General features: G+C 41.2%; 1 protein-coding gene across 1 annotated transcript in view; it reads left to right on the plus strand.

Annotated features, from left to right (window-relative positions):
• PSMD1 (proteasome 26S subunit, non-ATPase 1) overlaps positions 1–15,864 on the plus strand; it is a 61,152-nt gene that overhangs the window by 3,148 nt on the left and 42,140 nt on the right. Inside the window, exons 4-16 of the mRNA XM_052686883.1 lie at positions 151–320; positions 1,484–1,689; positions 1,845–1,988; positions 2,775–3,001; positions 4,378–4,438; positions 6,131–6,259; positions 7,117–7,205; positions 7,881–7,959; positions 8,498–8,671; positions 9,562–9,673; positions 10,275–10,471; positions 11,021–11,116; positions 11,652–11,716. Of these exons, the coding sequence (XP_052542843.1) occupies positions 151–320; positions 1,484–1,689; positions 1,845–1,988; positions 2,775–3,001; positions 4,378–4,438; positions 6,131–6,259; positions 7,117–7,205; positions 7,881–7,959; positions 8,498–8,671; positions 9,562–9,673; positions 10,275–10,471; positions 11,021–11,116; positions 11,652–11,716 (1,749 nt within the window). The remainder of the gene's footprint in view (positions 1–150; positions 321–1,483; positions 1,690–1,844; positions 1,989–2,774; positions 3,002–4,377; positions 4,439–6,130; positions 6,260–7,116; positions 7,206–7,880; positions 7,960–8,497; positions 8,672–9,561; positions 9,674–10,274; positions 10,472–11,020; positions 11,117–11,651; positions 11,717–15,864) is intronic.

The following is a 15,864-nucleotide window of genomic DNA, read 5'->3' on the forward strand; positions in this document are numbered from 1 at the left end:
GATCTAGCCTCATGCTTCCTAGAAAGCATTAATTTTGAAGGAATGTGGTGTTGAAACTGTCATCCCAAAGACGAAAGTTCAGCCAGTCTGACGTGTGGCCTTTAAGAGAACCGAGCACAAAGATGAAGCTCTTCTCTCTCCTCTTTTCAGTGAAGTTCTCTACGAAGATGAGGGCTTCCGGAGTCGGCAGTTTGCTGCTTTGGTTGCTTCCAAAGTGTTTTACCACTTGGGAGCTTTTGAGGAATCTCTCAACTATGCCCTGGGAGCCGGTGACCTCTTCAACGTCAACGACAACTCGGAATATGTGGAAACGATCATTGGTAAACAGCTGCTGCTGCCAAAGAAAACGCAGGCATTTGTGTTATCAGAACTGTCCTGTTTAGAGATTTCCCTTGCTTTAGCTGTTTTTCCCCACATTCCACTCCTTGTATTGGAATTGTTGCTGTTGCTACTTTTACTCAGTTTATTTTTGCTTTGTTTTCCAGTCCACTTTAAGATCCCATAACAGAACTGACGTAGAACTTACTGCAGTTTTTTCCTATTCTTAACTGTTGTTCCACTGCAAGTTCCTAACAGCAAAATTACTTTGTGTATTTTTCCTTCTCTCATTTGTTTTTCTCGTGTTGTCAATGTCAGCATAAATTTGGGAATAATCATCTAATAAAAACAGCTGCTCACCAGGGGCTGCCATTTTTTAAATTCTCTTTTAAACAAAGCAGCAAGCCAGATGTTGAGCCTTTGAGTAGGTTAAGTGTTTTTTTCTAAAGTATCATCCGCTGGTATGGGTTGCTGTTCAGAGGATATGATGGACGTAGGCTGGCTTTCAGTCTCCCCAGCTAATGCTTGTGGTGGATTAGGAAAGTCTCCTATTGCTGCTTCTATATTTGTTTCAAATATCCTGTTCTTGAACCAAGATAATGACTTTGGTTCCACTTTAAATGCATCTTCTTGGTTTTGCTGTTACAGTCAGTTTGCTGGATGAGATTATAAATGTTTTTCCACTGCTGTCTGTACCTTTGACTGCGCAAGTAGCTCATGTGCCTCATCTGTGCAGCTGTGTTGTGATGGCAGAATGCTTTCATGCACAATCTGGTCTCTTCCTCAGGAAGGTGTAGTGAGCCCCGGGTTGCCACAGAGTTTCAGAATAAATTGATACACTGGCTATGATTTAATTTTGAGTAGAAGATTTGGGTAACTGTTTAAAAATGGGACAACTGCTGAGAGCTGGAAGTGTCAGATAGCTCTGGAGAGGTTGTCATCTACTGAATTTACTGACTTCAGTGTCAGTAGTATGGAGATGCATTTTGACACGATAGTGTCAGTGTTGTTGGTCTTGCTGTTATGCATAGGATGGCTTTTGAACGTCTTCTGTGATAACTGCTTATTTTTTCCACACTGATCTCTGTCTGTTTTCCAACCTACGTGGAAACTGTAAACCTGTAGGAAGCTAACATCTTTTCCTCTGTATTTAATATCATTCCAGCAAAATGTATTGACCACTATACCAAGCAGTGTGTGGAGAATGCAGAGCTGCCAGAAGGAGAAAAGAAACCTGTTGATGAAAGGCTAGAAGGCATAGTGAACAAAATGTTCCAGCGGTGCTTGGATGACCACAAGTACAAGCAGGCGATTGGCATTGCTCTGGAGACACGCAGGCTGGACATCTTTGAGAAAACCATCCTCGAATCGGTACGAGCTTGTTCTGAAAAACCAAACTGTGAGGCTTTGTGTGCACAGGTTTTGCTCTGCAGTTTTAAAATGGAAAGGAGGTAGATTTGTCCTAATTTCTAGATCCCGTTTTGGCAGCTCAAACCCAAACTTTGTGTCTCTGAATTTCTTTTCAGAACGACGTTCCTGGGATGCTGGCCTACAGCTTGAAGCTCTGTATGTCTTTGATGCAGAACAAACAGTTTCGTAATAAAGTCTTGAGAGTTCTAGTTAAAATCTACATGAATCTGGAGAAGCCAGACTTCATCAACGTGTGCCAGGTAAACTTCTCAGGGCGCTGTTTAAAGATGTCTCAAAAGTTGTTATTCTTACAGGTGTCCAATCAAGTACCTCTAGCAATGTTTCATTTCTAACCAATGAAATGTCTTTGCCCGATTGCATGATTCAAATTTATATCATAATGAATGTGAGGAAAGAGATGCAGATGCTCTACAGGTGGTCAACAGAGAAGGGATAATGTTCCAAGGCAGTTTGGGGACACAAACAACTGATCATTTCAAGTAGGGAGCAGAAGATAGCAGTTCTGCTGTTTGGAATTCTATTTATTCCTCCAAGGAAAAATTACAGTGGTTTGGGTTTGCTTTTTACTTTTTTTCTTTCTTTTTTTTTTTTTTTTTTTTTTTGGCAAGCTGCTGTCTGCATGTATTTAGACAACCAAATATGAGGTTCCTCAGGTTATTGAGCACTCAACTGTATTGGTATGTCGTCTACACGTGACTTAGGAGTGCTAAGACAACTCTCCAAAATGACAGATATTTCTTTCATGTGCTTTGGAGTTTTTTTTTGTCAACCTCCAGAGATAAAGCTGCATAAATAGGAAGGGCTGAATCGTGTGTCTTGAGTTTATAATACTTGGTCTCATTTTTTAAACTAACCTGTGAAAACTCTGTAGATTCTTATTGCCTGCTTACTCTGAAGAGATATTCCATGGAAGCAGCATATAAGGCAACTAGAAAATGGCACATGGCCTCACTGGTATTTCTTTTTCGTTCTGAGATATATGAACTCTGATTTTTCTCTTTTCTGTTTCCCTTCCTCACCCTCAGTGCCTGATATTCTTGGATGACCCACAGGCTGTAAGCGACATCTTGGAAAAACTAGTGAAGGAAGATAACCTTCTCATGGCTTATCAAATTTGCTTTGACCTGTATGAAAGTGCTAGCCAGCAGTTCTTGTCTTCTGTGATCCAAAATCTTCGCACTGTTGGAACTCCTATTGCCTCCGTGCCGGGATCCACCAACACTGGCACTGTCCCTGGCTCAGAGAAAGACAGGTGGGGCTTGAGAAGAGGCACACTTGCTCAGTTACAGTTCTGCTCTGCTGGAGCTTCCTGTGTGTGTGGCTCTGCATTGCAAGTTATTGAGTTACTCTATGTAAGCTTGGGTAACAGACAAAGCGTGGCATTTGCTCAGGGTGAAATTGTATGTGACCAATGGATGAGTTCACTGTTTGCATTCTCTTTGCAGCTTAGGGAAGCAGGGTGCATTTGTGTGCTTCGTGTAGCTCAGCTAATGAGCAGCAGTGCATTAATGCTCTGATGCTGTGTGCTCTTGGCAGAAACTGGTGGAGTTAAAGGGCAACTGTGAGCAAAAGGCACATGGCAGTCACACACAGGTTTGGCTTCCAGTACTTGCAAGATTGGAGGTGATACTGCACTGTTATATGTCCTTTTGTATTTTCAGCAAAAGGAGCTAGCTCAAATATAGTCTGAGTTTTGTTCAAGTCCTAAACTTAAAACTTGTTCAGTGCTCAGCATCAATGGCTATTAACTGTGAAAAGCCCCTGGTAATTAAAAAATGCCTGAAATTGGCACTAGCAATCCCTCAATGTCTTTTTATTTTACTTTTTGACTACTTAGAAGTAATCGACCTACATGATTTTGTTTTAAACCTGTTTATAGAGAGTCAGCTCTCCAGCCTAAGGCTGCTGCCCGGCAAGGATGCAGTGTGGAAGAAGTTTGTGTTCCAGCTGCTCTTTTGTCTCCAGAGCTGTCATGGCTGTACACAGCCTGATTCCCCTACCATCTTTGACAGTGTGTGATGGAAAACGCTGCCTAAGTCAAGGCTGGCTGAGTGTAAGGGTTTATGCAGCTGTGAGGAACTGGTTCTGACTGAACCAATGATATGGGTGTAGAGAAGCTATTCTTTCTTCTTCCCTATTAAAGTAAAAGCCAAGGCACAAAAGAATATATAAATCAGCCTGTGAAGCATGAGGAGAGAGTGCTAACAACAGCTTCATACCTCATTTATGTGTCAACACTAGCATTTATGCTAATAGTGATGAGCTCAAGGCTTTTGGGTGGGGATATAATGACCCTGGCTAGATGTTGACCCTATTTTCTCACTTGTTTCTGCCTGTTCATTCACTACAAGCAGCTCTATTTTTGTCTCACTAATGAAGTTAGAGGGTGGGAATTTCCAGGCCCTTGTCTTCTAGTGGTCTGACAGCTGAACTTAGAGGAATTTGCTTCGCAGCAGTGACCTCCAGGTATTCACTCCTTGTGTGTCAAAGACATGGTATTTCCAGTTGTCATCTCTAAATCCTGACTATATCCTACTATATTGGGGTAGTGTTTAGCTGCTATTACAATGCTTGGCTGGTTTCAAGTGCTGAACTGGGTTGCATTTTTGAATTTTTATCTTTATTTAGTGACGCTATGGAAGCAGAAGAGAAACCAGGAAGCACCTGTGTGGGGAAACCTGCAGAAATCGTGAGTGCCACTTCCAAGAATGTGCCTTGCTTAATTGTTCTTGTGTGTTGGAATCTGTGGGGTTGTTGGATTGGTTTGGCTGATACAAAATGGAATTTCACTTCTGTCTTGTCCGGAGTCCAGCTGACAGACATTCTCTGAGGACCTGATCTGGCAGTCTAAAAGTCCACCATTTTAGATACTGAAAGCTGGAGGAATTTTCAGAAGGAATTACTGGGTCCAAAAAAAGGAACACAAGTAGAAAGATTTGGCTTATTTCTTTGCTTTTTGTTGAAATAATGAACTCCTGGAGAAAAGGGCCTGAAATTTGACTCCTGCTGAGAGCCTTTCCTGATGAATTAGCTAATTCACCAGCTGGATGTTTTATTCTTGTGAAATCCAGGTGAACCTTAGGTGCTCAATTAATTTGGTGTTTTTTCCTCTTTTGAAATTTTTTCATTTTCTGAAATCCAGCTGCAGTTTTGGCTAGACAGGACTGATGTTCTGCAGGAATGGGAGAAGGGGGTGCTAATAAAAACATCAAGTTTCTTTTCTATAAATGAAGATTCTTCTGTCTGGCATGGTGGCATCTTCCTTTTGTTCTCCTTTCCTGAGTATCAGAGAAAGCAAGTTCATTTCTAGCATGAACACACAGTTACATTTCAGCATTTCATTCTTAGCTAATGCAGTTCTGACAGTTCTGTTGCTGAGGAAAGGAAACTGTATATGGGGAAAAAAAAGAAAGCCCAAAGCAAGATGTTTTTTTTTTCTTTTTGTTTTCCCTGTGGTGCAGGTTTGCAGATTAGATTTGGAAATTTGTGAGAGATTCTTGCAGGTTGGTTAAAAAGAACAACATTTTACTTAAGCGCAAGCAGAAGTGCTTTCTTGGAATTATGTTCTGGAGTGAATTTTCTTGCTGCATCTGAGGAACCTGTGCTTTTGTGCACTAAAGGTGTCTCAAATCAATTTCTGCTGAGTTGGCATTGCTGCCTGTGCCAAGGGATAAGTGCACAACAACGGTTTCTGTGGCCAGAAATTCTTGAGCTTAATCTTCCACAGTTCAGAATGATAACTACAAAGGAATAATTGAGAGGATTAGTCTAAGGGCTGAGCTACTTAGCTTTTGCTGTTCTCTGACCAGCTAATAGGGCCAGAGAGTAGCAGTGTCCTTTTCATGGTTCTCAAAAGGTACTTCATCTGGGACTTAAATTGTGGAAGCTGTTCCACAGTAGGGAAGAAGGAGGCATTCTCAAAGGGTTCTGGAAGATAAATGTATTAGGAACCCTAGTTCCACTAGCTTCTGTTCTAAATAAAATCTTTAGCTCAAAAGAAGGTCAGTTGGATGATGTAAAGTGTTGTGGCTTTGTGGTCCTCTTTAATAAAACTTCCATGGGAATGCAGGTTCATATTTATAACAGTGGTTGCCTCTTGCAGGAGACTCATCTTATCTGTAAGACCAAACATAACAGCTCGCAGAAAGTCAGATGTCACTGATACCTCTCACTTTCAATTAAAGCATTTTCTTTCATAGATTTTCTTCTCCCACCTGCACTCTTGTGCACAAAGGAGTTGAGTTATCTGAGAGTTGGTGTTGTCCTTTTAGCAGTGTCCCTTTAGTCCCACAGTGAGTCAGATTTTGGAATATGGTGTTGGGAATGTAGCAGAGAGGGCTTTCATGAACTGTGTCTTGTCTCTTTTCATTTGTTTATGAAGAACCCAGAACCCAAGGACCAGATCTCAAAAATGATTAAAATTTTAAGTGGGGAAATGGCTATTGAGTTACATCTGCAATTTTTAATACGAAACAACAACACAGACCTCATGATCCTCAAAAACACAAAGGTAAGAGGCTTTGTTTGGATTTGTCTGATTCATTCTGTTATTTGTAAAATAACAGCAACGCGATCAATACAAAATCTTACTGTCTTAGCATGACTGACTTCCTCTCTTTTGGAGACCCAAATCTGTTTTGTTTGGAATACATTGGCATTTAAAACTAGAACTTGTGAGGCCAGGGAAGAGCTGATAGCACCTGAAAAGGGCTGTGTAATCAAATTGTTTCAAATTCAGCTGCTGTGACCTAATGATGACAGGCTGTTGTTAGTGTGTTGCTTCATTCTGATAATTGGTGAGAGACACTGGTCCCTTTTTCCCTGCTTTCTTTTTGTTTTTTTGGGAGTGAGATAGACCAACTCACCCTCCAGCTGATCCTGTGGAAGCATGTGCTGCTAGCTGGGGAGAGAGGGAGTCAGCAAGGACTATGAATTACAATATTTTGGTGTCTTGGTTGGGTTGGTTTGTAAGACCATGCTTTTAGCTTGTCTAAATAAATCCTCGTGTGCTCAGAGATAATTCTACATTGAAGATAGAACTGATAAAAACACTCGAAAACATCAGCTGTGTGCACTTTGCCATGCTTGCTTTGGGACACCAGAAGTGGAGTGCTTCGGTTAAGCAGCAGTCGAGGCAATTGTGCCTCTGACAAACTCCTAGAAAGGGTAGATTTGCACTGGGAAGATGGGTTGGGGATGTATGAGAATGTATTAACAGTTTATGATCTGTTAACTCTGATTAAAGGGAAATTGCTGGTGAAATTGAGCCTAATTACAACCCATATTTGTAGTGTACTGGCAAGTATGAAGTGACTGGGGGCATGTCTTCTGCTGGCTGCTGATACTGTGATTGGTTTTGTTCTTTAGGATGCAGTGCGGAATTCCGTGTGTCACACAGCAACTGTTATAGCAAACTCCTTCATGCACTGTGGTACAACCAGTGACCAGTTCCTGAGGTAAAGCTGTGGCAAGGAAAAGCATTGTCATTTAGGGGTGGTTTGAATAACACTGTTACCCTTCTTTGCCTGATAGCTCCCAGAGAGTGGTTGCAAAGCTCTGGGCTTAGAATAAGAAAAGATCTGAAAGCTAATGTGGAGGTAGAAGGAAGGAATGAGAATTTATTACCTTTTTTTTTCTGTCCTCACACATTGGCTTTATTGGAACAGTAACTGTGTGAGCAGCACGGAGGCTGGAGATCTGGAATTTATGTTTTCTCTGTTTGGAGAGAAGTTGGAAATTTTCTGAGCTGGTGATTTATAAGATATATCTTATTTGATGGAGACTGGTGGGTTCCTCTGGGAAGAGAAATGTCAGGACTGACCTTACCCAGGAATTGAGGAAAGCCCCAGAAACTCTGAGCAAGCTTTTCCCACAGAACTAATAGACTGCATGTTGATCAGTTGTTCTCCATCCTTCATTGAAATCACTGGTATCTACAAGTTGGACCAATATTAGCCAAGAATCAGGGCTGATGAAGGGGGGAGAGGTGCGAAGTGCAATTATGATTGGCTTGTTTTCTGGAGCTACTTTCTCTTATGAAAGCAATGCTTGGTGCTATGAGACATTGTTTGCATTCTGAGGAATGGACTGTGTGTAAAACTTTGTCTAACCTGTCTCTTTTTGTCTTGCAGAGATAATTTGGAGTGGCTGGCCAGGGCCACTAATTGGGCTAAGTTTACTGCTACTGCCAGCTTGGGTGTTATACACAAGGTAGTGATGAATTCATTCATTCCCCTCTGTTCAGTAGGAGTGATTTACTTGTGAACTCTGAAAACATTGAAGTGGGGAATCAGAGTGATGTCTGTAATTGTGTGTACAGCTTAACTGATGCAGCCTAGTTAAGCCCTTTGCTTGGTGCCTGGAACATCTGTCAGGGATGCTGGGTGGGCAGATTTATATACCTGTGTCACTCTTACAAAGCTGTTTTGAAAAAAGTCTTTGCAGTGGTTTTATGTGCCTTGATCCTCACTGAAGTGCTTTAGTGAATGAGTCAGTGTAGCTTCTAGCTAAGATTTGTCCTGATTTGGATGAGTGATCAAGTGGTTGCGGATTCTTGTACTGGGGTGAATAAAATCGCAGTGCAGAAGGATTCTTTGCATTCAATGGCTGATAATTTTTTTTTATTTTTTTTTTTTTCTGGTAGAGAAAGTAATGACTTGTTTAATTATTGCAAAGTGTTTGCATCCACTGTTTTCACCTTTTGCTTCTTTTCCTTGTTTTCCCGTGGTGCTGGACACTGGACATGCAGGGACATGAGAAAGAAGCACTCCAGCTAATGGCAACATACCTACCCAAGGACACCTCTCCAGGCTCAGCCTACCAGGAGGGTGGAGGCCTCTATGCCTTGGGTCTCATTCATGCTAACCACGGCGGTGACATCATCGACTACTTGCTGAACCAGCTGAAGAATGCCAGTAATGATGTATGTATTCAGTAATGAACCTTGGCTTTGTTGGGGATATCTAGAAGGGTGCCAGCTGGTTTAAAAATGGGAGAGTTAGAACTTAGAATGTGATGGTGGTGACCTTTTCTGTGGGTTTTAGTAACCTGCTTACAGTTTAGGTTAGATTTTTAGGAAGTTCTTATGTGTATGACAATGAATCTTTCTTCATTTCTCTTAGCACTTAGTTATTTACTTTGTTCTGCTGCTAGACCTGTGCTATTCAAGCTTTGTTTATGGCCTAGTTGTCAAATGAGTAAGACGTGAAACCCTGTAGGTTTATTGCTTCTTACACACAAAAAGTGCTTTATTTCATCGCTTAATGTTTGTAGGTGAAAAGTCTTCTTTTAAGTTGGAATCAATTAATGTTTTTCTTAGCATGTTCCCACATTCTTTTCTGAGAAATAGACAGCATCTTTGAAAACTCTGTAAATGAATCCCACTCATCTTACTGTAAATACAGTGCCTTTCCTGTGTCTTTTGCAGAACAGAGGAAAGCAGTTCAAGTGGGTACTGATTTACCTTTCAATTTAAATTCTATTATTAGATGGCAATTTTTATGCATGGTACAACTTTATGATACTGCCTAAGTCACTCAGTGGGAGGAAAAGAGCTTAAAGGTACTAAAAGGCCTCACGTGGAAAGCTTCTAATACTCATTTATTGGCTTTGAAATACCGTTTTTAATTTAGCTTCTTCTGTAAACAGTTATTGCCTTAGGAGGTGAAAGGGACTTTTTGAATGGGTCAGGAGATCACTGAGTGTTTTTGGGCTAAGAGCTTGCAGGTTTATATTGATGGAAAGATGTCTATTTCAGCTGTAACCACATTGTTACTGTTTTATGATGACTCAACTTGTATATGTTTCCTGTAGATTGTCCGACACGGTGGCAGCTTGGGTTTGGGTCTGGCTGCCATGGGGACAGCACGTCAAGATGTGTATGACTTACTGAAAACAAATCTGTATCAGGATGATGCAGTGACAGGTAAACATTCAGCTTTCAGAGCAGATAACCACCTGAGGCCTTAGCACACATCTGCTTTCCTCCAGGTTTCCTGTTAGCAATGTGGACCACTTCTGGGTTGCCTTAGTTGCATTTTGTTAATGAACCTTTTGCTGGTCAGCATGGTTCTTGAGCCCTAATGGTCAGAGGTCCCATCCAGACTGCTCTGAGGCACTGTGCCAACCATTAGTAAGATATGGTAGCTCTTCAGAGCAGAGCTAGAGGTTGTTTATTCTTAACTTTGTCATATGCTTATATGCATATAGTGTAATCACCAGAGCCACTTGCCTTAATTTTGGCTGAGAAACAGGCTTAAAGAAGCTTTTGAGGGCTGGTGATCACAGGAAAATGATCTCAGCATCTGTTGGCCCAAGGAAGAGAAATCTGGACTCAAAGGGGAAGGTTATGTGACTATTGGGTTAGCGACTAGTGGGTTATTTTTGCAAGTACACGAGCCCATGAATACTGGGGTTGCTGGGCATGGTGACCTTAAAGTGATCTCTCTGTGTTATTCTCCAGGATGTAATATTTGCTGCTTTTTAGAAACTGTGTTTGTTTAATTTTGCTTTTCTGTGCTGCACAGGTGAGGCAGCTGGCCTGGCACTGGGACTGGTTATGTTGGGCTCTAAAAATGCTCAGGCCATTGAGGACATGGTTGGCTATGCACAGGAAACCCAACATGAGAAGATCTTGCGAGGTCTTGCTGTTGGAATTGCTCTGGTCATGTATGGCAGAATGGAAGAGGCAGATGCTCTCATCGAGAGTCTTTGCAGAGATAAGGTGAGCTTAACTGTGTCAGGTCACTTTGTTACACAGATAACCCTCCTGTCTTTTTCTGAAGTCTCAAGCTAAACTGGGCTAGTTGTTTTCTTCCCAGAAGTTCTTATGTAGATTTGAAGTGTTTCATGTGTTGCTTCACCCTGATAAAAAATACAAGAACAGTCTTGGTCTTATATTTCCTTACTCTGATATTTAGCTTTCATTTCAGTGAGCAGCAAGGAGCAGAAGAGGGCGTAATGGTTAAAACAGATAAGACTGACTGTAGGTAGGTCAAGCTTGACCTGTTCAAAAGCAGATAATGAATAAGAAGCAGAGTAACACATATGCCTGATACTCTTTAGCATCCCATATTGCAGCAGCTTTCTGTCCCAGTGAAATTGTTAGACAACATCCCTGCTTTAGCAATTATCCTATTACTCATCCACAAGAAACAGGAAGGCATTGAGGTTGTCTGCACACAGCTTCCAAGTGTAAGAGTGAAACAGAGTTGTATTTGGAATTATGAGTCCCTAATTGGGGAGAGTTGAATATTGATGTTTTCTTTTCCAGGATCCAATTCTCCGTCGTTCTGGCATGTACACAGTTGCTATGGCGTACTGCGGTTCAGGGAACAACAAGGCTATCAGACGCCTGCTGCATGTGGCTGTAAGTACTGTGATCTTACTTTCTGATGGGAGAGTAAGCCTATCACTGACAGGCTTTGTGTCTGTAGTGTTGCTGTTCTGGATCCAATCAGGGAATGCCAAGTGATGAAAGACTTCTTTAATAATATGAATGGAAATAGAAGGTTCTTCTGGCATTAGGATAAGTAGACTTTCAGCAAGAGAACCTCGTGTCACCAAAAAGGAATCTTGTAAAATCGGGACATGATTGTGAAAAATAGTTGTTAGTAAGTTTGCAGTAACAGCCTGCGTAATGATGGGCAGGGTGGAAAAACAAGCAAACAGAAAAGCAACTTAGTTTGTAAGAGGTGGGGTCTTCCTTCTCTTTGGTGAGCTTGTAGTCACAGTACATGAACCAGAGTGAAGCTGTTTCATCTAGGATTTAGTGTGATTGTTAACTTCCTTTCTGTATACTTCGTCTTCCCAATTAACTGGCGTGCCTGATAACTGCTCCAAAATGTTGCAGAGCCCTCAAGTGTTTTAATTAAATTCTGAATGTCTTGTTTAATGCTTTGCAGGTCAGTGATGTGAATGATGACGTGAGGCGTGCAGCTGTTGAATCTCTTGGTTTCATTCTGTTCAGGTACTGTATCTTCCTCAGTCACTTCCACAGCTTTTGACTTGGTGTCTGGCTTTTTTTTCCCCAGGAAATGTGTGCTGCACTGCTGCTAACATTAAGTAACTCAATTACGTGCTGAGTGGATGCTGGAAAGTAAAAAAACAAAACAAAACAAAAAAAAACCCCAAACCCCAAACAAACAGAAAGAAAACACCTGAGAATAAAACCTCAATCAGAATTACAAGCATTCTCAAACATTTGACAGACACATAATGAGCCTTTCTGTGGGTTTCCAGCCTTCTAGCTTCATCTAACTCTGTTCAAACAATTAAGCTGACAAACAGAATGAAAAATTAATATTGGCAAGATTGAGAGTTAATTAAAAATTAAATATACAACGCTTGTACCAGACCTCATAAAAGCAGTGCTACTCAGACAAATGTCTTGTTGCTAAAACGTTCCTGAAGATGGTGACTGGTAAGATTAACCTGAAGAAGGATGTCAGAATAGTCTGTATTTTCTTTTTTTTTCCTTTTTTTCTTTTAAGCATCCACTGTTAAACCCTGACAGATTACTGGACTTACAAAATAATTCTTGTGCTTGCTTTGAGTGTCTAAGTGAAACCTGTGACTGTAGTGGTATTTTGAAGTAGTGCTCTGCAGTTCTCTAAGTAGGAAGATTGGTAGGTTTGGGGTTTTTAGGGTGTTTTTGTGTATGTGTTTTTGGGGGAATGTGTTTATTGTCACTGTGGAAAGCTCCCCCAGAAACTCAGCTGTCTTCATCTGTTAATGCAGGAATTTGCACGGTCTGAGCTCTGAGCCAAGCAGTAGCCTTTCAGTGTGTCTGAGAGGAGGAGGTGCATACCTGGGTCCAGGGCTGTAATTTTCAACAGATATTTTCTAAAATCTTTGTTCACATCCTCTGTGCGTTAGTGGCAGTCTGTAAATTCATCTTATAACAACAAGCCAGTGACAGCTGCTGAAAGCTGATATTCAGAAATATCAGAACTAATGCCACCAGTCAATTTGTCTTTAACCAAGTTCTTACCCAGAAGTTATTCTGCTCTGTTCTGATTTGTCTGAAGCATGTTCTGATTGTGGTCAGCAGGCGTCAGCAGTCGTCTCTCAAGAGCTTCTGCTAAGTTGCTCCCCTGAGCGCAGATCAGTCCTTGCTGCATAGCGAGCTGTGTCTCTCCTGAAGCCAAAGGACCTGTTAAACTGGCTTCTGCATCGCTGGACAGAAGGAAAATTACACACGCAGGCCTTCCCTAGTGGCAGGCATCTTTCTTCCAAACAGGTCACAATGGAGCACTTTTGATCTCTGATTGCAATATCATTTTTGTTCTCAACAGATGCAAAGCATAACTGGGTATAGATAGCTGCCTACCAAGGCAAGAAGCTGCCAGGGCTCTGACCTACACCATATATTGGGTTTCTTGGAGCACTGCAGCCTATCTGCTTCTTCAGATTTTCTCTCTGAATGAATGAGGAAAGCAAGGACTTAATAGTTGGTTAAAATCTAGCCAGATACATGAAAATCTGGAACCTCATCTTATTCACTCTCGATTCTGTTTGCAGATACAGCACTGTGTTAGCCCTAAGTCTGTGTAAGCTGCCTTAAGTTATGAATTTTAACTGATAGTTCTGGGTCTGTTCTCTTCAGTCAGCAATGAGGAAATGAATTACATTAACTTCTGAATCTTTAACCTGTTGTGCAATGATAGAGATCTTATTCTACCACTTTTTCTTTTTTTCCATGGAGCAATACAGTCCAAAACGTGCCTGAACAATAGGGAGGAACACTTTCTTGTAAAAGCAGTTCTAATATCCATGTTGCTCGATAAGAAAGGATTAAAATTTTAGCAGGTTATCATTGGCTTCTATAGACAAAAACCTTATGTTAGACTGTTGTAATAATTAAGTCTTGTCATTTGCTAACTCTCACAAGGTGCATAATCAGTTGTTATGCTTTATGATGTGGTTCTGGAAGGTATTCCTTGGTTTGTCTAGCCTTGACCCCTGCAATCACATGCAGCAATGGAAGGGATTTTCTGCATCGAGGGACTCACGTATTGCCACTGCATCACTCTGTCATTATAAACCAAAAGCTGTGTTTCAATGCCTGAAAGGAAATATTAACCATCTGTGTAGGGATCTGCAGGCTGATTTTTGCATTATCTTTCTTGTCCACTGAAAACTTACTTGGTGCTAATGCTGTGTGCCATCTCATGTCAAAATTGCAGGCATGCAGAGGCACAAAGAACAAACGGGCTGATAAGTTTGTCAGAATTCATGACTAAAATGACATCTCTTTCTTAGTACTGTTGTTTGTTGGAATCTAATTGGATTTACTTGTGCTAAATGCCATTAGTAGTGTGCCCCATGCTGGTCAGCAATCTGAGAGTTGCTGGATGTACGGAGCTTGTGAAGGAAGTGTCTTCTGATGGGAGGTGAGCACCTGTGCAGTGCAGTGGGCTAGGCCCTGGCTTGGGTGAAACTCATCTAAGATAAAGGAACGTGGCTGAAGCTCCTGTGAGAAGAGGTCTCACTGAATTTTCTTTTTTTTTTTTTCTGATTCCAGGAAAGGAATTGTGAATTTGGTATCAAAACAGGACAGCAAGCATGTTTAATGTGGTCTGTGTTTCTCTTAAGGAATGCATGCTGTTGATGTGGGATTGAGCCTGCTGGAGGTGTAAGTTCATCTGCACAGCAGCACTTAGGGAATGCACAGACTTGGGCTTCTCTTGGTGCCTCTGATAGGAGTAATAGCACCCAATAAAGGTGGAGCTGTGCAGTCAGAAGGTGGTAATTTCCTTGAAAGCACCACGGGTGAATGTGACAGTTCCTGACAGCTAGAGTCCACGAATCTGTGTCAGAAATACCCAGTTTATTTTCTCCTTTTGTTACAGCTGTCTGAATAAACATTCTTTTTGGATTTGAACTAAAAGTGTTATAAATGTCACACAGACAGTTATTTTTAGGTAATAGAATATGTTTGCATAACAGCAAAGGTTTTTGCTGCTTGCTTACCACGTGAGTCTCCCTTGCCAGCGCATCGTACTGCCCTGTGTGCATGCAAGAGCACAGCTTGACTCCTAGGACTAGAGTGAATGGAGCAGTGCAGCAACAGAATAAAATGTGATAGAACATAGTACAGTAAAATCTGACAACATTTAATGCAACAAGATTTTGTCTTAACTTTAACATTTTAAGCTATTTATTTATTTATTTAGAATTCTGTGTGTGTCCTTTTCATTTACTGGAAAAGCCAACGAAAGAATGTGTGGCTGCTTAGTTCTTCAGAATTCATGTGTTGAGGTTTGGCTGCCATTTTGGAAGGGATGTTCTAGTCTAGGATATTTCTTTTTGCCTAGGAATTGCAGTATTAAATTTTCTATCATGTTATGAAAGAAATAAAATCTACCCATTTTCAACATTCACCACTTAGCATGGATTAGTGCTCATCTGAATGACTGGCAGCATGTTGCAAAGCAGTAGCAACCATGAGAGAATAGATTTTTACAGCTAGTGAATAGAATTTGCTGGTCCATCAGCGTTTAGCTTGTTGTGAATTGAACACGTGTTTTCATCCTGTTGGGTTTCTATGCATGGAGAAATACTTTTTATGGTAGGAAGACTGGGCTTTTGGTTAGTCTGGAGTCCTTTTGAGGTTTATGACTCAGTTTAAGTATTGCTGCTGACTACGTTCAGTAGCTGGAATATGCTGAGAGTCTATTTCTGGTTATTGAAGTTGAGCTGGCTTGACAAAATACGTCTTCTTGGGGGTTGTTTCCTGTTTTTTGGAATCTAACCATAGATTACAAAGAGGTCTTACAGTCATTCTCCAAGGGACGCTTATGGCTAATTACTCCTACTGTTATTGCTACCTGAAGACAGACAGGTGAACAAGAACAGGGTCGGGCAGAAGAGGACTAAGTTACCTCTTGTTCTTTCCTGATGCTGAATAGCTATTTGTGATGTTCCTGCTGGAAAGGGAAGCTTTAAATTGTTGCTCATGTTGGGATTATTAATCCAGTTCGCTTCCCATCTTTAGGACACCCCTGCCATCGTTCTCTGAGAATACAAGTCTGGGGACTTTGCTTTGCTTTGTTTTATTCCTACACCCTTTCCCCTAGGACTTCAAAGTAATTAGATGTAATGAAAGGCTTTTGA

Source organism: Tympanuchus pallidicinctus, unplaced genomic scaffold (assembly GCF_026119805.1).
Source record: "Tympanuchus pallidicinctus isolate F22 unplaced genomic scaffold, pur_lepc_1.0 scaffold22, whole genome shotgun sequence".
Taxonomy (NCBI): Eukaryota; Metazoa; Chordata; class Aves; order Galliformes; family Phasianidae; genus Tympanuchus; species Tympanuchus pallidicinctus.